The 24,054-nt window shown below is 55.9% G+C and overlaps 11 protein-coding genes across 11 annotated transcripts; 4 read left to right on the top strand and 7 right to left on the bottom strand.

Moving 5' to 3' along the window:
• Nucleotides 1-1,251: 1,251 nt before the first annotated feature.
• PG997_004015 (uncharacterized protein) lies at nucleotides 1,252-4,818 on the bottom strand (the record flags this gene model as incomplete). The annotated part of the gene is made up of 2 exons (XM_066808330.1): nucleotides 1,252-2,278; nucleotides 2,363-4,818. The coding sequence occupies 2 exons, from the start codon at nucleotides 4,816-4,818 to the stop codon at nucleotides 1,252-1,254; spliced, it is 3,483 nt and encodes a 1,160-aa protein (XP_066671948.1).
• A 2,104-nt stretch (nucleotides 4,819-6,922) lies between these two features.
• Nucleotides 6,923-8,057, top strand: PG997_004014 (valyl-tRNA synthetase; the record flags this gene model as incomplete). Its single annotated transcript, XM_066808329.1, has 4 exons — nucleotides 6,923-6,936; nucleotides 6,990-7,080; nucleotides 7,147-7,382; nucleotides 7,445-8,057. The coding sequence occupies 4 exons, from the start codon at nucleotides 6,923-6,925 to the stop codon at nucleotides 8,055-8,057; spliced, it is 954 nt and encodes a 317-aa protein (XP_066671947.1).
• Nucleotides 8,058-8,863: 806 nt separating this feature from the next.
• PG997_004013 (uncharacterized protein) lies at nucleotides 8,864-9,999 on the top strand (the record flags this gene model as incomplete). Its single annotated transcript, XM_066808328.1, has 2 exons — nucleotides 8,864-9,132; nucleotides 9,207-9,999. 2 exons carry the CDS (start codon nucleotides 8,864-8,866, stop codon nucleotides 9,997-9,999), a joined length of 1,062 nt encoding a protein of 353 aa, XP_066671946.1.
• Nucleotides 10,000-10,173: 174 nt separating this feature from the next.
• On the bottom strand, nucleotides 10,174-11,391 carry PG997_004012 (uncharacterized protein; the record flags this gene model as incomplete). The annotated part of the gene is made up of 1 exon (XM_066808327.1): nucleotides 10,174-11,391. The coding sequence occupies one exon, from the start codon at nucleotides 11,389-11,391 to the stop codon at nucleotides 10,174-10,176; it is 1,218 nt and encodes a 405-aa protein (XP_066671945.1).
• A 761-nt stretch (nucleotides 11,392-12,152) lies between these two features.
• PG997_004011 (translocation protein S66) lies at nucleotides 12,153-13,050 on the top strand (the record flags this gene model as incomplete). Its single annotated transcript, XM_066808326.1, has 3 exons — nucleotides 12,153-12,258; nucleotides 12,355-12,650; nucleotides 12,712-13,050. 3 exons carry the CDS (start codon nucleotides 12,153-12,155, stop codon nucleotides 13,048-13,050), a joined length of 741 nt encoding a protein of 246 aa, XP_066671944.1.
• A 307-nt stretch (nucleotides 13,051-13,357) lies between these two features.
• Nucleotides 13,358-14,115, bottom strand: PG997_004010 (uncharacterized protein; the record flags this gene model as incomplete). The annotated part of the gene is made up of 2 exons (XM_066808325.1): nucleotides 13,358-13,787; nucleotides 13,850-14,115. 2 exons carry the CDS (start codon nucleotides 14,113-14,115, stop codon nucleotides 13,358-13,360), a joined length of 696 nt encoding a protein of 231 aa, XP_066671943.1.
• Nucleotides 14,116-14,531: 416 nt separating this feature from the next.
• PG997_004009 (uncharacterized protein) lies at nucleotides 14,532-14,732 on the bottom strand (the record flags this gene model as incomplete). The annotated part of the gene is made up of 1 exon (XM_066808324.1): nucleotides 14,532-14,732. One exon carries the CDS (start codon nucleotides 14,730-14,732, stop codon nucleotides 14,532-14,534), a length of 201 nt encoding a protein of 66 aa, XP_066671942.1.
• Nucleotides 14,733-15,145: 413 nt separating this feature from the next.
• PG997_004008 (origin recognition complex subunit) lies at nucleotides 15,146-17,617 on the bottom strand (the record flags this gene model as incomplete). The annotated part of the gene is made up of 7 exons (XM_066808323.1): nucleotides 15,146-15,610; nucleotides 15,655-16,275; nucleotides 16,376-16,649; nucleotides 16,715-16,854; nucleotides 16,916-17,224; nucleotides 17,279-17,500; nucleotides 17,561-17,617. 7 exons carry the CDS (start codon nucleotides 17,615-17,617, stop codon nucleotides 15,146-15,148), a joined length of 2,088 nt encoding a protein of 695 aa, XP_066671941.1.
• Nucleotides 17,618-18,019: 402 nt separating this feature from the next.
• PG997_004007 (uncharacterized protein) lies at nucleotides 18,020-20,752 on the top strand (the record flags this gene model as incomplete). Its single annotated transcript, XM_066808322.1, has 4 exons — nucleotides 18,020-18,026; nucleotides 18,081-18,106; nucleotides 18,345-19,606; nucleotides 19,714-20,752. 4 exons carry the CDS (start codon nucleotides 18,020-18,022, stop codon nucleotides 20,750-20,752), a joined length of 2,334 nt encoding a protein of 777 aa, XP_066671940.1.
• Nucleotides 20,753-21,002: 250 nt separating this feature from the next.
• Nucleotides 21,003-21,995, bottom strand: PG997_004006 (uncharacterized protein; the record flags this gene model as incomplete). Its single annotated transcript, XM_066808321.1, has 1 exon — nucleotides 21,003-21,995. The coding sequence occupies one exon, from the start codon at nucleotides 21,993-21,995 to the stop codon at nucleotides 21,003-21,005; it is 993 nt and encodes a 330-aa protein (XP_066671939.1).
• Nucleotides 21,996-22,424: 429 nt separating this feature from the next.
• Nucleotides 22,425-23,768, bottom strand: PG997_004005 (uncharacterized protein; the record flags this gene model as incomplete). Its single annotated transcript, XM_066808320.1, has 1 exon — nucleotides 22,425-23,768. One exon carries the CDS (start codon nucleotides 23,766-23,768, stop codon nucleotides 22,425-22,427), a length of 1,344 nt encoding a protein of 447 aa, XP_066671938.1.
• Nucleotides 23,769-24,054: the final 286 nt, after the last annotated feature.

The raw sequence follows: 24,054 nt of genomic DNA, 5'->3' as shown, positions 1-24,054 counted from the left end.
TTCGGGCTGAAGTGTGGGAGCCGGCCGGTATGCCGGTAGCTGCCACATGTGCCTGTGTGTGTGTGTCGCAAGAGAAGATGGCAGACGATGTGTTACGCCGTCGACTTGGAACAGATCTTGGGCGGATTTCGAATTCGGATGCGCAGGCAGGCAGGCAGAATAAGATGGGAGAGATGCGCGGTGTCGTTGACTGCAGGCCAAGCGAAGCAGTCGTAATGTGTAATGGGTAATGGGTAATGGGTAATGGGTACTGTAGGTGTTGGTTGGGGTGTCGGGGTGTCGTGTCGGATCGGCCAAATGCAAATGCACCTTAAAAGTCCCGAAAGTTTAGGTAGTCAGTCTGGTATGGTAGCACTTAGTTTTCTACAGTAGGTAGGTACTTTAGGTACTTACCTCCCTACAGAACATTGAACCCACCCACTCAACATTGCACCCAGATGCTGAGGTCTCAATTCCATTGTCTGACTGATGGCAACTTTAATGCGCCCTGACTTATTCATTCCAAAGGCTACATATCAATCCATGTGAGACGTAAGCATGAGACCGACTAATTGCAGAACACGGATATCAAATCTCGTACCGTCTGCCCTAGTCTGCCGGCCAACAGCATGTGAAAAGGGGGTTGCGACGTTGCGTCACTCGCTCACTCAGCCGGCCATGTCTCCCCAGCAATAAATACATCCGTATGAATGTATAACTACAATATATACGTATATATATATAATCTCTAGAGACATGTATATGTATATGTATGCGTGCATCCAGCCCATTCGCTGTTAGCATGCTAAGTAATACATGGTGTACTGATACAGAGACGCCAGAGTCGGTCGTCCTCTTGCTCGTCCAGACCACCTCCATCTATTTATTCCCCCATTCTCTTGGCCACAAACTCCAGAACCCTAGATACGGTCAATGTATTGGACCCGCGCTATATACGCCGCTCCTCGTGCAATTGCTCCCGTCGCTTGTCATACAACATGCTTGTTTTCATTGGTGCAAAACACGAGCGCTACACTCGCTCCCAACCGAGTGTTGCCCCTTAAACGACACGCTGCGCAAATGTGAAAAGAAGACCAACCCATATACACGCCAGAGAAATTATACAAAAAGAACCCAAAACGCCGGCCATGCCGAGACGGGGAGACAGATGGACAGACAGAGAGACAGAGGGGGAGAGAGAGACAGAGTAAAAAAGGATCATGCATGCTGCAAGCACGGGGGGAAGAATCATATCGTCGCTTTTTAGATCCTTCACCTGGGCATCCCTAGTGACGGTACTTCGACCTCGCTCAGATCCGGCACACCTTCGTCCCGCCGGCGGTCAATGAAGCTATTGCACTCCGCAACCACCAAGCTCCATTCCGCCAGAGCCCGGCCAGAATACTTCGCCCCCCTCTCCAGATGCCTGCTTGGTTTGGTGCCGTGCACAAAGGCTTCCGCGGTAGGCGTCGTGATGCGGTCCTGGTACAGCGACGACTGATTGCTGCTGATGCGTTCCATGCTGGGACTTTGGCTACCTCGACGATCCATCGTCGCCGACGACCGGGGGCTTGCTGACGTTTCCGACACTTCGGCATTCTTCGCCGCCTCGATCAATCCGCTTTGCACGCTGCCCGACACCGCTCGCGTTGGTGCCGGCCGGCCTGCGGGAAGTGCATGTGAGCTGTTGCCCATATCCGAAAACCCCAGTTGCGACTGTGCTGGCAGTGGCAGGCGCGGCTGCGTCAAGATGCGTTCTGCAGGAGGCATCATGTTCGGCCCGTTCCAGGAAAGGGTAAACCTAAAGACATATCGCAGGCTCTCGTAGATAGGCGAAGAGCCTATACTGTCCGTGTCCGAGGCGGGGGGTGTCACTGGGTTGCTTGCTCCCTTTGGCGGGGGTGCTGGCTTGTGGGCCATTGTGCCATCTCGCACCGATGGCTCGGCATCTTCAGGATTGCTACCGTTCGACAAATGGAGAACTCTGCCTAGCAAGTTCCATTTCTTCTTGTAGGCTGCCGTGTCCGTGTTGGGCGGGCTCACAAACTCGGGCGGCGCCGGCGCTGTTGACGTAGACTCCAGCGGGTTGAACGACGTCGAGAACGAATCAAACCCGACCATGAGCCCCGGTTGCGCCCCAGGGGCTTCAGTGCGGATGATCATGAACCGCTTGCCCGGAGCCGGTGTAGCTGGGGCGGTCGATGGTCCACAACTCCTTTGTCCTTCGGCTACATCACGAAGCCATTGGTAATGAGACCAAACAGTCCCAAGACGTGTGGCAGCGAGGCGGAACATTCGGCTATACGTAACTGGTCAGCAAGTGTGTTTTGGTCTGTTTCGTTTTCTGCTTTTTTTCATGGACGGGTTCAGTGCAACAACGTACATATCCGAGTCATTCGCACCGCCGTCATTGCGGCAGATGCGCCAGCAAAGGAGACGCATATAGTATGCTCTCACCATTGGACACCAGTTATTGAATAATTTGTTAAAAGTGTCTTCGGTCAGCAGCCAGCCTTGGCAAATGGCCTCCTTTCGAGCTTGCTCACTGGTGGCGAGATCCCAGATGGAGAAGACAAGAGAGAGCACCCGGACTTCGGACATGGTGTGGTTCGAGTCCAGAATCTTCTGACACACCTCGAGCCAGAACGGCCAGTCCACATAATCGAGAGACATGCGGCCCATGCCGAGGAAGCCTCGATACGCAGCCAATGACTCCTCGAGAAAGTCACACAAAGTAAAGCATGCATTATGGTCAAACTGGCATGTCCTCTTGGCTGCAGCCTTCATGAGCGCCATAAACGCCTCAGCAAACGAGTGCCGTGCGCCTGGGAACGCCATGGAGCTCGTGGACAAGAAGTCCTTGAGAAGAGCAATAAGGCGATTCTCATTCATGCCTCTGTTGATGTTGTTGTTGAGGTTCATCGACAGCGCCATAGCGGATGCGTCCGCTCCCTCGGAAAGCGGCAGCCCCATGGAAGCCTCCAGGCCCGCTTGCCTGTGTATCGTTGAGTCCAAGGTGGCCAGGAGTTGCGCGTTCACCAACACAAACGCAGGTGCGAGTCCCTTCTCCTCCAGCGGGAGGTTTGGGGGCATGAACTCCTCAGCGAGAATATAATAGTATTTGCAGAAAAGAAAGAACAAGTCGGTATCATGCCCCCTCCATCTCGATACCCATTGGCCATGCCAAGCGATCTTAGCAGTGACCAGTGGCAGCTGCGCAGCTTGTCGCAAAGACTGGACCATTGCCCGCACAGAGGACCAGCCGAGATTTTCTAGGCTTGGCGGGAAGAGGGCTGTGAGATCATCGCTTTCTCCTTTGCTACGCCGGGGTAAGCGGAACTCGTCGGCAACGCGGCGGAGCACATCGGGAGTGAGAGCCCACAAGCGCACGAGGACCTCGGCCACTCCAGGAGCAAAGAAGAACGCATACGCACAAGCTCTCCCCGCGAAGTTGACAAGGCTCAACGGCGCATGGCGCTGGGACAGTTTGTCCACAACGATGCCCATCTGAGTCACGAGATTTGTGACAAACATGGTGCGTACGTTGTGCTCGGCCGACTCGGCGAGAAAGTCGGTATCCGCCGTCGAGCTCCGTGACTGGTTGCCGGACTCGTCGCTATGCGCGCGTCCCTTGCGCCCAGCCGGCTCACGGGGGCTTCGATGTGCCAAGGGGCTGAACTGTGGTATGCACTGACGCCATTCCGGGCGCATCATCAAGATGGTCGTCACTTCAAGGACAATCGGCCTATCGACGCCCGCGACCGACTGGTTTGCCTTCCCATCTAGCAGCTCCAACAGGCCAACCCACCACTTGTTCAGAATGCTTGCCCTAGGCTCCAGTTCCTCGAAATGCAATGTATTGTTGGACGGATGCAACGCATATTTGCGCAGAAAAGGGAGAAGAGTGTTTCGCACTACACCGACTTTCATGTGCACAGATTTGGCCTGAAACCTGCCGTACTCAGCATCCAGCGACTTGAAAGCCGACCACAGCGGATCCCGAGGTTGCTGTGTCGTAGGTGGGCGCTGCACCTCGTCAGGAACCGTGGTATTGCTGTTTTCAGATGCCGCGTTGGAAGGGCGGGTGTTCGTGGCCGAGCTAGCTATAGATGAAGCGGTGCTATCTCCGTCGTTGACAGACATCCCCCTGACCAGCAAGCTCTGTGGGCGCTGCTTCATCTTGGACAGATAATTGCCCAGTTTGCCAAGAGAGTCGCTGGACTTGTTGGCCTCCCGATCCATGCCCGATGGAGCTCGCTTGCGAAGGTATTTCGGGGATTGCGCAACCGGCTCGTTGTTGGGGGAGGGCTCACGGCCTTGAGGCTTGTGGGATACGTAGTCCCTGGCCTCCTTCCTGGGAGAAGGAGAGGGTGACCGAGACGTGGAAATCCAACTGGTTGAGCGTTTTGCCAAAGAAGCAAACGACCCCGAGACCGACCTCGACTTGTCCGCCGCTTTCTGTTCTACATGATGGGGCTCCAGGGGGCTTTGTGGCGGCCTCGAAGGCTCCTTCTCTTGTTCTTGTGGAAGATCATGCTCGGACGGCGACTTGGATCCCGGCATCCACGACTGGCGGCGGGTCAAGAGCGACTTGCCTCTTGCTCTGCCCATCTTGTCTGGCTCGGAGGCGGGCAGACTCGTGTGCTTCGCATCGGTGCTAGCCGTGCGGTCAGGAGCTGGGATGGAGAAGTTGGGGTCGAAATCGAAGTCGGGCAGGTCGAAGGAGGGTATGTCGAAGGCCGGGAGAGGCGAGAGGTGCTTGGTCGTGGTACTTGGCGATGGTTTTCGTGATGTCACATCAAGGTTTGAGTGAGACAGCCGTGATCGCTCAGGCACCATGTCTGAGAAGGAATGCGAGCGGCGGAACGAGTGTGTCGACTCAACGGCTGGGGGAGCCGTCACAAAGACAGTAGGCCCACTCATATCATGACTGATTTAATATGGACAGGTGCAGATGGGTCTAAAGCTAACCTTGACTTGAGCCGAGATAGATGGATGGATGAGCTGATTTTCGGTACAAGCACACGCCTGCAGGCTATTGACAAGTAGGTTGTCAACGGCAATGCTAACCTTCCATTGACTGCCAGGCGGGAAGGATGGGACTGGGAGGGTTTCCTCTTTTTTTTCTTCGTTCGAAGTTTCCAGGATGCCAGAAGCTTGCGTTCGACACCGGACTAAAATATTTAAGGAGCTCCTCTCATGCCGGGCTCGTGGGAAGGAAGAGATATCTGTTGTGGCCGGGCTATGGATACCTTTTCCTCGACCATCGAAAAGCAGACAAAGAAAAACACGAACGAGTGTAAGAGGCTCGAAAGCTCGGAACGACTTGTGGACAGGGCGAACAACAGAGGCGCGAGGCGCAGATGCTAGCACAAACTCAAGGGGGAAAAGGTGGTGGTGTTTCAAGTTACTAAGAATATCGATTGGGATCGGGTCGTGTGCTAGATGACAACCTCGGAAATGACGCGCTAGGTCGAGATCGGAGAGAGTTAGGTTTCTGCCCGCAGATACTGTAAATAGATAATGTATTGTAGATAGATGTTAGAATGATGGATTGATCAATGGCTCCGGGAGGGAAGAAAAAGGATAATTTTTCAATCCCGTCTACGTGCCGGCAAACTCCCAAGGCCGTCTTGGTCTATTGAGCCTTGTGTACATCTTAATATAAGACGGCGAGGGCAATGGTCAGTAAGGCGTAACGCGCGCGGGCGCTCACACACAATTGACCAGATCCCTCACGCAGCAGATGCCTGGGCTGGGGCTGGCTTGGGTACAGACAGACAAGGACACTGGAGGGGAAATGCGTATCCACCCACCAACTCGTTGGTTCAGGACGGCTTCTGCGGCGGACGCAATTAAGCACATTAGCCCCAGCTTTGTTGTGCTTGTAGTCTGTTCTTCCGAATGTTCTTCAGATTATACCTACCTAGGCAGCATGTAGGTTAATTATCATGGCGTCTCCAGCATGTCATTACGTAGGTAGACGTGGCACGGCAGGATAGAAGAAGCCAGTGCCGGCTGCCGGACGAAGAATGGGGGTTGGCGGATGGCATAGATTGACCCTTGCGCATCGGAGCAGGAAAGGACAGGCATGTCGCCAAGCATTCTCAGCTATTAGGGGTTATACATATCCATGCCTGCAGGGGACTGCTTCGAAAACGTCACCGCGCCCGCGCCCGCGCGCGCGCGCGAGAGAGAGAGCTAGTGTAGCAGGCAAGTAATTGTTCTCTCTACGACCTCCAACGGTCTACCTACAAGTAGGTACCAGCATAGGGTAGGGCATGGGGCATAGGACATAGGACATATTTTAGGACAATTGCAGGGCTGAACGAATGTCTGGGATGGAATGAATCTATGAGAAGATGCCCGCCTGTTCATCGACGAATGACCACGGGCGTGGCCAGCAGACAACCTTGGAGCCTTCATGTTCGGTTCGGAAGGTGGAATATCGTGCATGAAAGTCTGGCCATTCTATGGATAAACCAATCATGAGATCCAAAAGGTCCGAATAGGAAGTGTATCGTGCGAGGCACGCATGTACGGTGGCCAGGTAGGAAGGAGGTAGCAGGGTATGTATTAGTAGGCTGGTAGGCTGGAGGTAGATTCAAGGTCCCATATCAATCGTCAATCAATCAATTGATTGATGAATCCATCAAATCGAATTAATCGACCAATCAGCCAATGAATCTTCTTACCCCCCCCCGGTCTTCGGCAGGAGCTTGGTAACCGACACCGACCGACCGACCGACCGGCCTTGGTGCTTGGCCCAGCCAGGCCCAGCCAGGCCCAGCTATCAATCACTTCAATGTTTTTTTTTTTGCCGCCTTACTCCGCTTAAATTTTCAGGATAGCGCCCCTCCAGTCCTTGATGCTGCGTGCAGACCAGAGACAAATCCAGCAGGACAACAACCTGGTGTAGCCAAGCCCAACCCATTTCATCGCAATGCTTCGCCAAGTGTAAGCCTGCCAGCCCGCCACTATTCTCTGCAGATTTACTTACGTGCATATAGCAAACCGCGCAACGCGCGATCGAAGCGCGCCCTGGAGAAGCGAGCGCCCAAAGTCGTGGAAAACCCCAAGACTGCCCTTTTCCTGCGCTATGTGAGTCTCCCACCTGCCAGAATGTATGCCACGCTTGTGGTGCAACCGGACTCACGCGTACTATAGACTACTTGCTCTGAAGTTTGCCAGAATGCGCTCAGCGACCTTTATGCGCTCCGAACGCCTCTGGCTAAGCGCTTCACCAAGAAGAACGACATCCACCCCTTCACAGACCCGGCCAGTCTAGAGTTTTTCTCGGAACGAAACGACTGCAGCATGTTTGTGTTTGCTTCGAGCTCCAAGAAGCGGCCCCATACTCTGACCTTGGGGAGGACATTTGGCCACAAGATCCTCGACATGATGTACGTTTGGAGCCGAACGAAGCTCGGTGTCGTTTCACGACTAACCCCTGTGCCCATCCCAGTGAACTCTCTCTTGAGCCTGAAACATACCGACAGATGTCGCAGTTCAAGACACGGAAACCTGCCATTGGCTTGCGGCCAATGCTGGTCTTCTCGGGGACCGCCTTCGACTCTCCGACGGCCAATGAGTACACCATGGCCAAGAGCATGCTCACCGAGCTGTTCACCGGAGATACTTCCGGAGATAAGATCGATGTCGAGGGCTTGCAGTATTTGATTAACATCTCCGCCGATGAGCCGGCCGGAGACGAGGTGAAACCGGCCATCCACGTGCGCGTGTACATGATCAGCACAAAACGGAGCGGCCACAAGGTTCCGCGCGTAGAAGTGGAGGAGGTTGGGCCCCGCATGGACTTCCGCCCCGGCCGTATTCAGGAACCGCAGGAGGACATGTGGAAAGAGGCACTCAAGAAGCCCAAGGCCGGCGAAGAGAGGACCAAGAAGAATGTTTCCACCGACTTGATGGGCGACAAGCTGGGTAGAATCCATCTGGGCAGACAGGACCTGGGCGATCTGCAGACCAGGAAGATGAAGGGTCTCAAAAGGAGTCGCGACATGCAGGACGAGGATACTGCGATGGCCGAGGACGACACAGCAAAAAAGAGCAAGAATTGATGCGCTTCAGAGTATACCTAGGTTGGGAACATGATCATGGCGTTCAGGCGTACGATACATCAATTGAAAGGTCTATGGAGCGAGTGGCGTCGGCATTATGCAACAACATGCTGCATTTGTATGTATCGATAGAAAAAAAATTCCATGTCGTCTGCGATGCTTCTCCGTGCAGCGTTCATGCCCGTGGGCAGACAGCGTGTTAACAGCTCACGACTGTTCTAGAAGCGGTGGTCCTGGTGAAATAAATTCAACCCTGGCATAACGGGAAGTACTCCAAGTTTCGATTGTACGGTCGCCGAAGTCAAGAGTGGCTCCTCACAGTAAGTACCCGATTCATGTGGTGCTCGTTTGCGACGACGCTGGGCACTGTACGGGCTGGAGAGGGGGGGGATAGGTGAAGAGACGCCCAAGCCAAGCCAACTCAGGCTGGTTGGTACCAGGCTGCAAGTTGAGGGAAGATGCAGCTAGCCTGCTAGGGTGTGCAAGTACCTACCTACCTACCTTCAATGTTAGGTTGCTAGGCTCCGTCCATCAGATCATCGACTCCAAATTGAACCGAACGTGAGAAGAGGCTCAACGGGTGTGCTACGTCCCCAGACTTGCGCCTTCCCAACTCCCACTAACCAGTACATACACATACAGTATATCCCCCCGTCCGCACCTGCTCGCCTGTCTGCCGCACACTCTCGCGCAGCATCGCGGCATTACAGCGCTCCATCCTCTGCGACAACACTCGATTCTCTGGGAGCAGCATGTGAGGTCAAACTCACACCTAGCGGCTTTTCATCATCAAATGCGGTGGAGCTATGAACCATGATCCCACCCCAACATCGCTGGCGGATTCTCACCCGACTTTGCCCCCTCGCGACGACGAGACAGCCGCCGCTCCCTCCGGCCTCGGCGACGACGGCGACAGGCAAGACGATGCCGCACCAGCCAACACCGCTGCACGGCGGTCCTCGCTGTCCAAGAAGGCAAGAGAAGGCCTCGGCAAGAAGCTCGCCTTCCTGACACATTTGCTCGGGTGCTTGGATACTCTAATCTACGCCGAGCTATGCACATTATACTACATGGAGTATGCCACACCCGACTTTCATTCGCTATGCCTTTTTTGCCGAATCAAGTAGTCGCTAACTCGGCGCTCTATAGGTGCTCATTCTTCCGGCTGTTTCTTCGATGGCTACCGCAATGGACCTATTTGACCCCCAAGCCCGAAAACATCATATTTCTCCTTCCCAACTACCAGGCTAGCGCCATTGTCGGGCCAAACCTCCTCTGCATGCTCCTTCACATTGTGACCTCGTTGCCCCAGGCCAGCGAAGCATCACGAGGCTATCTTCACGGCGGCGTCTTGGTCGACTTCGTGGGTCAAAGACCGCCCACTTCGAAATTCACGTTGCTGCTGCTCGACGCAGTACTACTGGGTCTACAGTGTGTTATGCTGGCCGTTAGTATGGAGAGGGACAAAGTGCGCAAGATCATAAAGCCTCCGCGAAGCAGAGCGACCAGCGGAGGAACGGCAGGAGCCAGCACGCGACCTGCCTCGAACCAGGATCATGACGCCGAGGAGCGCGGCGTGCATAGGGATGCGCCCGCAGCGGATCCAGCGGAGGACGGTACGACAGGCCCAGGGACATCAACAACGGGCAATATGGAGGGCTTTGCCGAACGTACAGAAGCCGCGGGCACCACGCCTAGAGGCGCCGAAGCCCGACGGAACCGTGGCTACGAAGAGCTTAGTGATGTACTGAACTCGGGAAATGCCAACTTGGCGGACTTTGACGTGCGGGTCGCTCTTCGGACGGCCTGGGGCAATCGGCTGAACGCGCCAGAGAGCGGTGCCGCCTTCGCATTGCAGGTTAGTACTTCACATCGCGATTGGTCACAGACTACCGGCGAAGCGTCCCGCCATCATCCAACCCCCTTGCCGTCCAAAAGCTGACTTGTGCTTGGGCAGAACGTGGGTTACAATGCTACTCTTGCAGCCTTGGCCGCGCAACGAAACGCGAGGCGGGCTACTGCTCGAGCCACCCGTACAGGATAGTTGTGATAGTATCGAAATCAACATTGGACTCCTTGCTAAAAGAAAAGGTCGCGGTGAATATTGTTTAGCTGCTTATGCTACCTTTCTTCCAACGTTGCCCACACCTGTCCCCTTCACCGAGACTATGATGTCACCCGTGTCGTCGTCTTCCACATTCCTCATGCCCCAACTACTTGCACCAAAGGTTTTGAGGTCTCTGGCCAGCTCGATGATCTCCTCGGTGCCAATGACTTCCCTACCCAGCCGCAGTCTACCGACATCCTCGGAGCCCATGGCCATAAGGGTCAAGACGGTGTTGGAGGCGGCGAAACTTGCGCACCCGCCTTTTTGTATTGTCTCGAGTAGTTGATAGGCGCACCGCTTGCCAATGTCTTCTGGGACCACACCGCCCTCGGAGGGCGCCACGACATCGGCAGAGTAGAAGACGCCGGCGGCGCTTGATTCCGCGACCAAACTCATGCCAAAGCCTATGCCGATTCTGCGCTTTCCTGCTGCTTTCTCTGTTCCTTGGGTGGAGGGCGCCTGGTCATACTGCGCGGCCACGTGAATGTCGGAGACTAGGGGATTCAAGACCTCCCTTGCCGAATGGATCATGCGGGCGTTGTTGCTGGCCGAAACACCGGTCGCGTAGGCCACACCCCGTATTCTTCGTATCCTGCCAGGGCTGCGGTTGAGATGTAGCGTCTTGGGCAGGCGGACCTGGCTGGCGAATCTAAGCTCGACAATGCCAGCGCCCCCGACGCCCTTGTGGCCGGCGCATGACCGTTGCAGGACGCGCAGCTCGATGCGCATTGCGAGAATGCCGAAGAGATCGTACAGAGGGAGGATGGCGGTTCGAAAGGAATCGATGGAGAGGTCGCCCGTCTCGGTAGCCGAGGTGATGACACCGGGGCCGGTGAAGCGCACGTTCATGTGAGACTTGGAGAAGGGAGCGAGCAAACACAAAGGGACGAGGAAGTAGGTTACGCCGCGAGTGCAGTTTGCAGGAAGCTGGTGCTCGATGACGTTGCCTTCGCCGGCGCCGAAGCCTGGGGCAGCGCCGGTGATGAGGCCGGGCTGGTATGTTATGGCGGTACCGGTGTAAGAAATCTGCATGGAGGAGCCGTTGGTGACGGCCTCGAGGAGGCGCAGGAAAGAGACCTCATGGGAGGCCAAACCAGGATTGGTGGGCGAAGAAGAGCGGATCTTGGAGATGTGGACGGGACGGCCGGTGAGGGTGGACAGGACAAGGCGCTGGGTGAAGTGTCTGTGGCCGGTAAAGCGCAGAAACTCTGGTTTCCGCTCCGACATGGTGACTGTGGTGGTGGCCTGTCGCTCGGCGTGCGTAGCGTCAGGTGTTGGAAGTGAAGCTTGCTAGAGTTTCGCACACATACACATACACCCACCTTGCCAAGTTAGGTGGGAGATAGTCTCTCGAGCCAAAGTTGGATTGCTTCGCGGCGGCAGAATACCTGAAAATTTAGGCGGTGTGAGCGCGCTTACATTGATCCCAAGGTCGGCGGACGTGCGCACGAAGCGAAGTACCTCTGGCGCGTCCCAACTTGAAGTTCGGCCTGGAGGTAGGTACCTCAGCTTGTACTACTAGCACTTGCTTGGGCTGGTGGGTGGGGGCGGCGCCGCCGGCCTGGCTCGAGCGTGCTCAGGCTGGCGCAGGCTGGTACATTCAACTGCTGTGTCCTTGCGTGTCCCTTTGGTACCTGCCACACACAGCTCCACCCCCCGCTGCTCCCTGAGGTACTTCCTTCCTCGCGGCCTGCTGTGCTGTGGGCAAAAGTAAAGTTAATCGTTAGGTGGCTTTTGAAAAGTGTCAAGATCGCACTTGACCCAAGCCGTGCTTCGATTTATTGGTGCTCCGGACCATCACGTATAGGTAGCAGCAACCAAAAAGAGACGAGAGGGCAAAAAAACACCACCATCTTCCACCAACACCACCACAACCGACATCGACGTCGCATACCAAAAAAAGCACCCCGCTGCCACACACTCTCTTTTTATTCCACCCTCACTCTGGCACTTGGACGCGAAGAGAGGACGACACGCACTCCCGCACAATGTTCGACATAGACTGGTGGAGCCTGGCCCTGCCCTTTGGCTACATCTTCGTCCTCGGCAGCTCCCTATATGTCTTCTCGACCATCTACAGAAAACGCAAGGCCGGTACGTCGCATGTGCATGTTTCCTCGCCTCTGCTTCTTCGTCTTCTACCGCACAACACAGCCTGCTAACTAACTCGTCCCGCCTCGCCTCATCTAGCGGAATCCGCCAATCTCGCACCTTGGTTCCCCCACACCTGCAGAAGGAAGTCTACTCGACCTTGCTCGAGCTCGATGCAGACAAGGACCGCAAGACCAAGGTCCCCGAAACCGTCGTCCGTGCCGCCCTCCCTCCGCCGCGCCGTCGAGGATATCGCACGGATCATCCAAGTTCGTCAGGCCAAGCAGGCTTTGAACACATTACTCCAGAGGGGCAGCGTCGGTGAGGACCTCAACCAGCGCTTCCAGCGCGCCGAGAAGGAAATCGAGGAGGAGCTCAAGGATGTTGTCATGGAGGTTCGTCGCTCCTCCCCTTCGCACATGCCATCACCCCTTTTCCACTGACCCATTTTTTCAGGCCAATGCCCTCGCTCCCGGCTGGGGCCAGACCATCTTCCAGTCCGCAAACGAAATCGCCGCCAACACGGTGCTACGATCCCGCCTTGACGAGATCCAGAACAAGGCCGCGGCCGAGAAGGAGTGGTGGGAGAAGCGGCGCGAGACGATCCAGACCGAATTCATGAAGGAGCTGGAAGAGGAACCGGCAAAGGGTGGCCTCAAGATTGGCAGTGACGACGAAGCCGTACTGGTCGACTCCGGGCACCCCGGTCACCACGCCGAGCAAGAAGAAGAAGGGCAAGAAATAAGGCCGGCATGTAATCTCAAAAATAATACCTTGGGCGGGTGTTTGCCATAGCAGGCCGCAATCGCTCTGCATCACATTGGCGTTCAGGCAGGGCATGCGCTATCTCCCACCCTCTACGGGGTGTTGCAACGGGGCTTTTCTACTCCACGAGTGCTTTCTTTCTGTAGCTTGTCGCTGGATTCTACGCGTGAAAACAAAATCTTATTAAGTCAGGTAAATGCCCGAGTCAGATACAGATCCCTCCCACCTTGCATGCGGGTGTGGGTGAGGAACGAGGGCGTCGAAGTGAACAGGGAATCTATCTGTCGGATCTCCGTGCAGTCTTGATACTCTAGATGCAGCCCCTCCGGGGCTCACACTACCAGGGCGTTTTCCGCCTCCACATCTCGTCTTCGTCTCTCCACCTTGCTTGCCTGGCCTCCTCCATGAGCTGTTCTTCCGATTTGCTGCTGACCGGTGTCTCGCAGCCCCGTAGCCCGATGAATTTGCCGATCTTGCGCCGCTTCTCTTCGAGCGGCATGGACGGGCTCCACGCGACGGGACACGGATAGTGGCGGGTCCAGACGCAGGGCGTGCGCTGGTGGTAGAAGGACGCCAGCGACTCAAGCTCGTGGTCCGTCAGAAGCCAAAAGTTCAACAGGGTGGCTGGGAACCGTGGGTGGACGTCCCCGGTCGTGAGCTGGACGAGGGGCGCCAGGGGGAGCGCCATCTGCCTCACTTTCTCCCGGAAGGCCGTATTCTCGGCGGCTCGCCGTGACGTCAGGTCGGCGGCGGCCTCGAAGATGGGACTGTGGTGATGCCAATGCCAATGCCAATGCCAATGCCAATGCCAGCGGTGGCGTCCTGGCACGCGTGAATACCCGTGCTGTGGTTGATCTGGGCCGCCAGGGACGCTGGGGAGGATGAAGTCGCACTGGGTGCCATGACGGGCGACATGGGCATCGCTTCGCGGTCCATTTCCAGGTCCAGGTCCATGTCCATGTCCAGATCGAACGAGGACATGGAGGAGGGCAGCGAAGACGTAGAGAACTGGCTCTCTGCAGGCGAATACGCCGTGGAGGGCGACGGGAAGTCTGTATCCATGGGGCTGGAGTGCTGTGTTTTGTCCATGGCCATATCCGTCGGCGATGTGGGATATGACGGGGAGGGCGGCAGATGCGTGTGCTCAAAGGGCATTCTCTCTCTCTCTCTTTTTCTCTCTTCAGTGTGGCTAGGGGACTCAAAGTCCCAGGTGCCGAGCTCACTGTTATATCCTCTGCCGAATGCAACCGGCTGTGGTTCCGGGTGAGTTGGTATGAGTATGTGTGTGGTGTCGTGTCTTGTTCTTTGTTTGCACGGCTGTGATAAGCGAAACGACCGGATGCGGCAAGCGATGTATGTAGGTATACTTGGTCTGCAGGGACCGAAGCTTAGTCAATGAATGGGTCAAGAAATCAAGTAATCAAATAATCAAAAGTGCGTTCTATCTGTCAAACAAGGCGGAGATGTCGCGTTTTCAACCCCCTTCTGGTAGAGTAATCTAACGATGCTGTTTACCCGCTTGAAGGGATCGACTGGGTCCGCCGAAGCCGCTCAGCAGCTGAAGAGTAGTAGTATATAAAGACTGGAATTGGCGCTTGAGCGAGGGAGAGCTCCTGGTTATCCGAGAAATACTTCGCAGGCTTGGGCAAGACCGGGGAGGAACCAGCTCGAAACCGCCGGGCGGGCATGGCCTTCTTCTTGTACGGGGCCATTTTCATTGTCCCTCCCCTTATTGCGCCTGCTTCGACTTTTCTTTCTATCTACTTGAGTGGTGTACATGCGAGATCAAAAAAAAAAGCAAATAAAAACTCTTTATGCTGGCTGAATCGGGCGTGCCTCTCGAGCTTTGTCCAGACGCTGGTCCTTCTTTGTGCAGCTGGGGTGGGGGGCATCAAAGACAAGATCAGCCACTTGACTTGACTTGAAGAGTCATTCAGGGGCCGGTTTGTCTGCAGGGCTTTGTCTGCAGGGCTTTATCTGTGCTTCCAACAACAACACAACAAGACCGATGCTCGCTCCCCCACGCCCTTGGCAAATCTGGATCCCGTTGATTCCAGCCCATCTGAAGGGGGCTTTTGTCATCCGCTTGCACGCCCGCCCTCGGTCCATCCACGTCTTGGACCTCTTAGAGCCACGCAAGCTTGGCAATGTGGTCCACCTTCTTTCTACTAGGCTTCACAAAGCCCAAGACCCTCATTTCGGACATCGCACGGTAGAACATGACAAGCGCCGTTCTCTCGTCAAGACCATCCGCCTCGTCTTCGCTGACGATGCCAAAGAAGGCCGTCCACAGGTCTGCAACGTTTATGAGGGACCCGGTCTCCAGGTAGAGATGGTACAGTATGGCTGTCGCGGGAAGTGTAGGCATGATCTGCTCCTTGGACGACTTGCAGCAAGAGCACGCTAGATAATCATGTGGCCGTAGCAGTGCCCGCTGAACGACCGATCGTGGCCGCGGCATGAAGACCTCCCGATACGGGGTTTTGAAATCGTATAGCCATGCTTCATGCAGCCAAACATCCTCCGCACGCTCACACTGCAGGAGGGCCTCCATATACTCGATGATCGTGTCCACCAGCCTGGTATATGACTTGTCTTGGGGGTAAGCGTGGCAGCATCATGGCTCAACTGAACCTTCTGCGCAATGACCGTCGTCCGCATGATCTTATTTTGTCCGCTATATTCACTCCGCAATGTGCGACCGGCCTCCTCGGCCTCCCGGCAGAGCGTCTGGATCTCTGTGACGATACCGGAGAGTAGCGCCACACTCGGGCCACTCTCGCCTTCACATCCTTCGAGCCCTATGCTGCCGTCGCCGTCTTTGATGATGGCCACGATTTGGTTGAGAAGAGACATCATCTCGGCCGGGTCCATCCGTCTCATCGAGCTCACCAAGTCGGATAGCTGGTCCAGTCCGTCGACGCCTTGGGTGAGCAGATCGACGTATAGCTGGGTGAACGTCGAGGCTTGCCCTGGACGACACATCAAAATCTGGAGGGTTCGCAGAGAGCGACGAGCCCAACTGCGCGAGGATTCAAGCTGCTCTTGGACTTGGCGGTTGAGGTAGTCGTCGTCGTCCAAGAGTGATTGGACATGGCTTACTGCCTTATCACGCAAGCTTGCCTCGACATGGCTTCGAAAGGAGCTCAGCGATCGAACCACCTCGAGATGCTCTGACCGCAGTGCGACTTGTGGCGCGTTGTCTGCCAGTAAGATGCTAAATGGGTTGGTATAGAAGTGGCACATGTACGCATACTATGATTTGTCAGGTCCAGGGCAGCCGCGGAAGGAGCAGGACGGGACAAGGACAGGACGGGACAGGACAGGGACAGGACAGGGTTGGCAGTCAGCTTACCTTGAGAGAGCTCACGAAGATAGGTACACCTGCAGCCTGGTCGCGTTGCCGATCCAGGACCATCTGGAGGGACACGGGGCCTATGCGAAGCGGCGCATCCACGTGCGCGACTGCGGTTTTGAAGATCTTCTCCACGATGGTATCTGCTTGCTCCACGTCGAACTGGCGCCCGTAAAGCAGCTGGCAAGTTGATTTCAGCAGCCTTGCCTGGAACAACTCGACGGAGGTCGCTACTCCAAACAAAAGTTTGAAGGGGATCCGGTCGAGCCAAGAGCTAGATACTTGGTTAGTCCAATCCAAGGGCCATGCAGTAGCGATGCACGAGCAAACCGAGCTTACCTGAACAACAGGATCAGGTCCGTCAGAAGACCTGTCTCGAAGGCTTCACTATCCTGAAAAGCCACAATGACATGTGGCGAAGGGTGGTGGGCCAGATGGCTCCGAAGGGCTTCAAAGTCGTAGTTCAGATAACGCTTCCCCTGCACGCAACAGATCATCAGCATGCCGGGCGAGGGGTGGGCGGCGGGTGCGAGCACATACATCGTTATCGAGAGAGAGGTCCTGCTCCTCCCCGGCATCCGAGGGGTTGGCCACCACCTCGAGGATGATCCTTCTCAGAGCAGCCTTGAGATTGGAGGCGTCGCCCGAGCGTAGTAAGACGACCTTGGCTCGGGCTCGGGCCTGGAGGCTGTCGGAGAGCTGGCCGAAAAGCAAGCTCTGCGAGGCCATGTTGGCTCCTGTGATGATGAGGGCTGAAGGGATGCGGGAATCGGTCCTTTGGACGGTGCATTCGTTGATAAAGCCAGTGACCGCCTCCAGAGTGGACTGGTTTGTTTCTCGAAGCACCCCCTTGACGGAGTCAGCTCATGCAGATGCGTGCGTACAGGAGGAGGCCGAACTAACATCAATCCTGTCTTGGACGCGGGACCAGGACTTGAGGAAGGCGTCTTGGCGAAGCTGGAGGCACTCACTGCTCTCCAAGCCGTTGAGGAGAGGTTGAAACCGGCGGGCATGTTTCTCCTTGGGCTTCTCCGGCTGCACGGCGTGCTTCTTGGGGATCATCCTGCGCTTGGCCGGTCTGTCGGAGACGGGTGCCTCCGCTGCAGGGTCAAAGATGTAGGCGGCCTGCGTTGGGGGTCAGTACATAACATCCATAGACAGGTATCCGAGAGGTTTCTTATTTACTTGGTGTTCTTGGTCTCCCAGTGTTTCGGCCAGGGCCAGGGTCTCGGTATCTGCCATATCGATGATAGAAACGCCGTTCAGGAGGAGATGGGATGGGCCGAAGATGGAAGGTTGACAGCCAGCCAGCTTCCGCTCTTTGTCACGTAACGCGAGATTTTACCCGGATTGTGAAACGAGGGAATGATGGTACCTTAGGGGGGATGACGAGGCTCGGGTTTCTTGCTATACCCATATCACTGCATGTAGGGTTGGATCAGGTGAGTTGCGTGTTATGCATTTGATGTAAGTATGTGCGGCGTGCATGTTATTTTTATATGGGATGTCTGTTTATACTTGGCCTACTACCCACCGCTACCGTTACCACTACCGCTGCTACCATCACCACAGGGGGCCTGTCCGCTAACCAATCAATTAAACCCCCCCGGCCTAGGTACCTAAAGTTAGGTAGGTACCTGCAGTATGGGCAGTACATAAAGTTACAGGGGGTTGAACCGTACCTAACTGCTTGTACTCCGTACAGTACCCCTCGTGCTACCCCAAAAGAAGGTAATTATTTCACTAATGCAGCCTTTAACCCTCCATTATTTTATCGTAGCTTCAATCAATCGATGCTCTTTTCTTTTTTTCCTCTCTTTTTTTCCCCCTTCGGATGGAATAATAGCCTGGCTAAACTCCATTCCCACAAACTCGTCCATGTCCGCCATGACTGCTTGACTTGATTGTTTGCCTGCCTTCCGCTCTTGCTCGGCACCAACACAGTTCCCATGCCTCGAAGTCGCTCAAGGTCGATTTGGGCTGTCCGAGTTTCGTCTGCAAATCCTGCCTTGCGACCATCCGAAGGGCACCACGCCGTTCCGCCGTAGTCGCATTCGGCCTGCGAAAGTCCTCAAGCCAAGCCACTGGCGAGAAGCCTCCCCACGCCCTCAGCACCGACCGCCCTTCTCCCGCTGCCCAGCCCAACCATGACGCCGAACGCTTGCGCACTCTGAGGAGTCTTGGTCTTCTCAAGGAATCCGAGCCCGCCGAACCCAAGGTCAAGGTCAACTACTTCGAGCAGGCAAAGGGAGGAAAGCTACGCCGTCTGAACGGCCAAGATGAGTTCGCCGGCTCCCTCATGGACCCCGGCGGCGAGTTCGCCGGCCAGTTGGAAGAAATGGAGCAGAGCCTCGACAAAGTAAACAACCTTGCCAAGCTTCTCGAAAAGAGAGCTTTCGACCGGCCATCCCACCCGCCCGACCAAACCCCACCCCCTGGAGGCGTCGAGACGGCATACGACACCATGGCCGATATGCAGTTGATGGAGTCCTACGTGCGCGACCAGCAGTCGGGCGCCCCGTCTTCTCGATCCATACTCATCAACCCTGGCGCAGGCTACAGAGCCCGCCATACGATCTTGCGCCTCAACGAGAAGCTGCAGAAGAGCGCACAGTTTCTCGACAGCGGCAGGCTGGGCCCAAAGGAGCGCGGCCGCCTCTGGAGGTGTTACTCGGACTCCAAAAAGCTCCTTTGCGGCCACTGGAACGCCGTGCCTCGCGAAGCGTGGGGGGTGTTATGGGATGTTCTTGCCGCAGACACCCCCGACAACACCAACCGCATGGCTCACATCTACGCTCTAACCAAGGACATGACGCTGGCAGGTGTCCCGATGGGGCCCGAAAGGCAACTCCTGGCCATCGAATCCATGTTCATAGAAGGCTGGAAGAAAGAGGCCATGGATAATCACCGGAGATGGGCCGCAACCCTTGGCACGAACCCCAAGACGTCCATCGAGTTCTGGCAGCTGGGCCTACGCATGTACTGCCAAGTCGGCGATGTCGAACGGGCCGAACGCATTGCCAACATCATCCTGGAGTCACCGCAGAAAAGTGATCCGCGGTTCCTCATCCCCCTCGTCCGCGCCCACTTGGACCGCTCGGGTGAGGGCGCAGACAAAGCATACGACGTCTACGAATGGCTGAGGTTGTTGTTGGGAAACAAGATGACCATCGACGACTACGACCAGGTCATATCGCTCTTCTTGGCCGCCCACCAGACCGAGCATGCGCTGTGGGTATTTGTTGACATGATGAGTTCCGGGTCCATCCATCTGAGGGGGAAATCCCAGATCCCCTTGGCTGTTGCCAATCCCTTTTCGTCGGCAAATGGGTGAAAAGGCTAATTGGAAACGGCGACTTTAACGGTGCACGTGATGTGCTTCTACTGATGAAGAGCAAGGGGGTCGTCCTTCGGCCGATTCAAGTGAACGGACTGATAGGCGCGTGGCTGCGGTCCGGTTTGGCGGAGAACTACAAGCACGCGGATGATATCGGCTGGGCCATGATCAACGCTCGGCTCCAGTTCGTCCGGCACCGACGGACCATGCGGGACTTGCGAACGCAGGCCGCCGGGCCAAGTTGGCCCTGCGCCACTTTGGAGACCTTCTCTTTGCTTGCAGAGAATTACCAGGCCCGGGGTTTGTATACAAAGGTGGAAGAGGTCTGGGATGCATTCGCCCAGGCCGAGATCCCGCCGAACGCGTTCATGGTGAACCAGCTACTATCTTGCTACCTCGGGAGCGGGCGAGGCAAAGATGTGGCGAGCTGTTGGCAGCACATGAGGGACGGGTACGGCGTCCCGCCGGACCCCTGGGTTTTCAGGTCGCTCTGGCGAGGCTTGCCTGTCAACCGGCTCCGCAGCGTACCTGAAGGGCAATTGAAGTCGGAAATCATGGCCAGTCGGAGGCTGTTTGCCGAGATGGTGCTGCACGTACGCTCCTTTAACGGCGAGGATATCGACAGACCATTGGCTAGGGTCATCTTGCACACATTCCGACAGCTCGGTGACCAGGTTGGCCTACTGGTGGCTTATCGATCACTGCGCGAGCTGTTTGGTTTCGCGGACCCGGGGCCCCTTGTTTTCGAACTCTTGCTTGGAATGACGGACGTAGCGAAAGCCACGGCCCGTAAGGGCAAGGCTAAACGCAGGCTCGTGCTTGCAGTGTCGCAAATCGAAAGGTTCCTTGCCCATCGACGCGGAGAACTGGTGACCGCAGGACAGCTGGGACCCAACGAGGAGATGACCAGCGAAATGAAGGCGGCGGAAGTGGGCAACTTCCTGGACCTGCAACTGGAAGCCAATATCTCGGTGCTGCCAGACGCCGAGGGTCTGTTCGTCGAGGCAGCCAGCCAGATGGGCGTGTACAAATCTAAATAAACCAAGTGTGTATCATAGTTGGCAGATATGGTCATTGCACAATCGCATGGCATGTGTACCATGACCTATCTATGTATGTCTACATCATAAGAAAATCCCCTATAATGTGAAGATCCGAGTCAGCCTCGACATTAGACAGAAGCCTCGCCTCTCCCGTCTATTGCATGTTTGGCTAGACGATACTACCTAGATTCCCCATGGATACCTACCCGCCAGGCGTTGCTGTGCGGGTGTGGCCTAGCAATGCAGCTTAGTCGTGCTCTTCCTCCGTGAGACCCGGGCAGCCGTCCATTTCCTTGTCTGGGTAGGTGCATTTGCACCAGAAGCAGTATTGGTACTGATCGCGCAAGTACGCCACCAGGCGTTGCAGCCTGGTCTCGGGCTCCAGCCCATTGAAACCATCCAACTCGGCATCTTCTTCCTCCAGGTCCTCAAAGGGGTTTACGACCTGGTCAGATTTGCCCATGGCCTGTTGGGCGCCGGCGTCGTCGTCGTCCTCCTCTCCGTAGGTCGGCAAGTGGGACGACAGGCTCTGTTCCAGATCATGCTTCATGCGGCGATCCCGTTCGGCTTCTTCGCGCTGGCGAACCAATCCTCTCCAGAGGACGTTGATGCTCTTCAGAGGCCGGGTGGACAGAGCCCGCGACTTGGACTTGTGCGAGTCTCGTTGTTGTTGTTGTTGTTGTTGGCCATGGCCCTCTTCGTCCAGCATCTCTGCCACTTTCTGTGCCGCATGGACTTGCCTTTCTGTCCGCGCTGCTTCGCGCTCCTTGCGAACGCGGTCCCGGAACTCGCCCTCGTCGACCTTGGGCCGCTTCCCCTGGACTGGCAGGGCTTGCTGTTCGGCGGCCTCGTGGACCTTGCGCTTGCGTTCGGCATCCAGGCCAATGCCACTGCGATCCTCCTTGATGCTGATGCGGATGGGCTCCGCGTTGGCGCTTGCGGCACTCTGTTGGGCGCCCAGGGTGCTGCCGGCCACGAAGCCCATCTTCTTCATCATGGCAAGGCCCTTTGACTTCTGGGCGGCAGGCGCGGTGGGGTCCAACAGCGATTGGGAGAGTGCATGGTCCCGAGCGGCGGCCTCGTCGGCGGCCAGCTCGGCTTTGGACTTGGGGCGTCCCTTGATTTCGGCTTCCCGCCTCAGCCGCTGTTTTCTCTGTAATGAGGTCTCCTGGGCTGGTTTGGTTGGGACGTCGGAAAATTCCATAGACATGTAGTCGTCTGGCTCGTCGGCATCTGCCATGGTGAAAGAATGCCACAGCGTGATACGGGCCGCAAGGTGCAAGTAACAGATGTTGGAGGTAGCGGGACGTCGGTGGTTTGGTTTGTTACGGGCAACGGCAACCCCAGTAATTATTCGTATGCGAATAGCCTAGTCCGCCTTGGTGTGTTACGACTTCATATAAATAAAATGCTTTTTCTGAAAATTTAAAAATAAAAATAAAAATTATTTTTATCTATATTTATTTTATGTATATAGTAAGTATATAATTAATTTATTTACTACGCGGAAAAAAATTCACATCAGCGTTATGGCGCTTGCTTTCAGTCAAGGATACTGCTCTAGTTTCGAAACGAGTATTCAATATTTTCATATACACTGTAGCTCAAAGGCACGCTGAACCCAAGGTCATATAGATAAATAAACGTGAGCTAACCTTTAGTTTTGAGCTCATGGCGAATCCAACGCGTTCCTAAGGCGGGACATGACTTCGGCTCGAAGCTCCTCTTTCACCTGTTCCAGCTCAGGCGCACGTCGACCGGAAAGCGACTCCCAATCCTCTTGTAAAGAGGCAAGACCATCTTCCAGCTCGGATAGACACTCGCCCTGCTGCGCCGCCGTGGCATCCAAGTCTGCGATTGCCACGTCGGCTTCATCCATACGCCGCTGTAAGACAGCGTGCTCATTGTCCTGCGTTGTCGCTTGGCTTTCTAGCGTTACCAACTTGTGCTGCAGGTCTTGAATGACTCTTTGCTGCATCGAGACAACCCCTTTCAGCTCAGCCAATTCGGCGACGAGGGTTTGGGCCCAAGGGGGCAGCGCTTCACAGTCACCCAGCGCCCCCAAAGGCGCCCTGGCCTCCCCTTGGGCCGGCCCAGGCACTTGGTTCTTCAACGATACCCCCGGCATATGCGTCGGTAGGGCGGTGTCGTCATCTGTTTGTGTGCTGGATGCACTGCATTGCCGACGTCGCTTATATGGTCTCTTCCTCAAATCTGGGGCTTTCGCATCGCCAGGAGCCACCGGAGGCATGGGCGGCCCGGGGCCAATTTCGTCGTACGACGGCGGACTATCGGCTCGCGCCGGTGCAGGGACGTCGGAGACGGCGTTGTCTGGGTTCGCAATGATAGGGAGGATGCTGCCCCCCATGCCCTTGTATAGTCTATGCAGATCGCCATACCGAGCGACGGGGCGGGAGAGCCCCGACCGTATGGCTTCGGCGAGGGAGCCAAGGCGTGCCTTGGACAGTGTAGTGTGCTCGAGGTATATAGTAAGGTCAAGAGCCGTTGTTAGTGACTCAAGCGCCTTGATAATAGTGGCCGTGGCGGGCTTCTTGGGCTTCAGTGGCACTTGATCGGGCACAATGACTTGAGCAGGTTCGTTGAGACGGAACTGAAGACGGGTAAGGTTACCACCCAGTTTAGACTGCGCGGCAGGATTGGCAGTGGCGTCACCAAATGTCCATTCCAGACAAGATATATGATTGGGGGGTATATGTATGTACAGGACGATGGCGTGCAGGTGCATGTGCATAACAGGGACACGGAGTCGGAAGAAAGAGAAGCACTGCTGGCCATCCTTCTCGAGGCTTGCCTCGAATGTAATGTGTCGATTCCGGGGATCGGGGTGTGCAAGACATTGGGACGCGACTCCAGGTGCTCCCCATTCAACAACGGCCTTCCCGCTGGCCATGAAATGGGTTACATGATCGGGAGGGATCTGGGTTTGGGAGGTCGGCGGTGTTCCGGCCGGCTCTGCAGCTGCTGTTGCTGTTGCTGTTGCTGGGGCGGGCATGACGATCGATCTTTCCTACTTGCACCGAAACATCACATCAGTAGGCAGCTATCGGGGGCATAACTTACAGCTACAACATGACCAATGGGTAAGCAATTCCAGGCGATAGAGAAAAGATCAATCTCCGCGCGCCCCAGCGGGTCAAGCAGAAACAAATGCCGGTTGCGGTTACAGGAAGACCACCAAGCAGTAGTCCCCTTCCTCGGATCCCGATCCTTTCAACGAAGACCTTGGTGTCTGCTCCTCGTGCACTCCCACGTCGCATATGAGCCTACGACAGCGAGGC

This window comes from Apiospora hydei (assembly GCF_038363865.1).
Source record: "Apiospora hydei strain CBS 114990 chromosome Unknown utg000004l_segment0_segment0, whole genome shotgun sequence".
Taxonomy (NCBI): Eukaryota; Fungi; Ascomycota; class Sordariomycetes; order Amphisphaeriales; family Apiosporaceae; genus Apiospora; species Apiospora hydei.
This window is presented reverse-complemented; position numbering and strand designations above follow the sequence as displayed.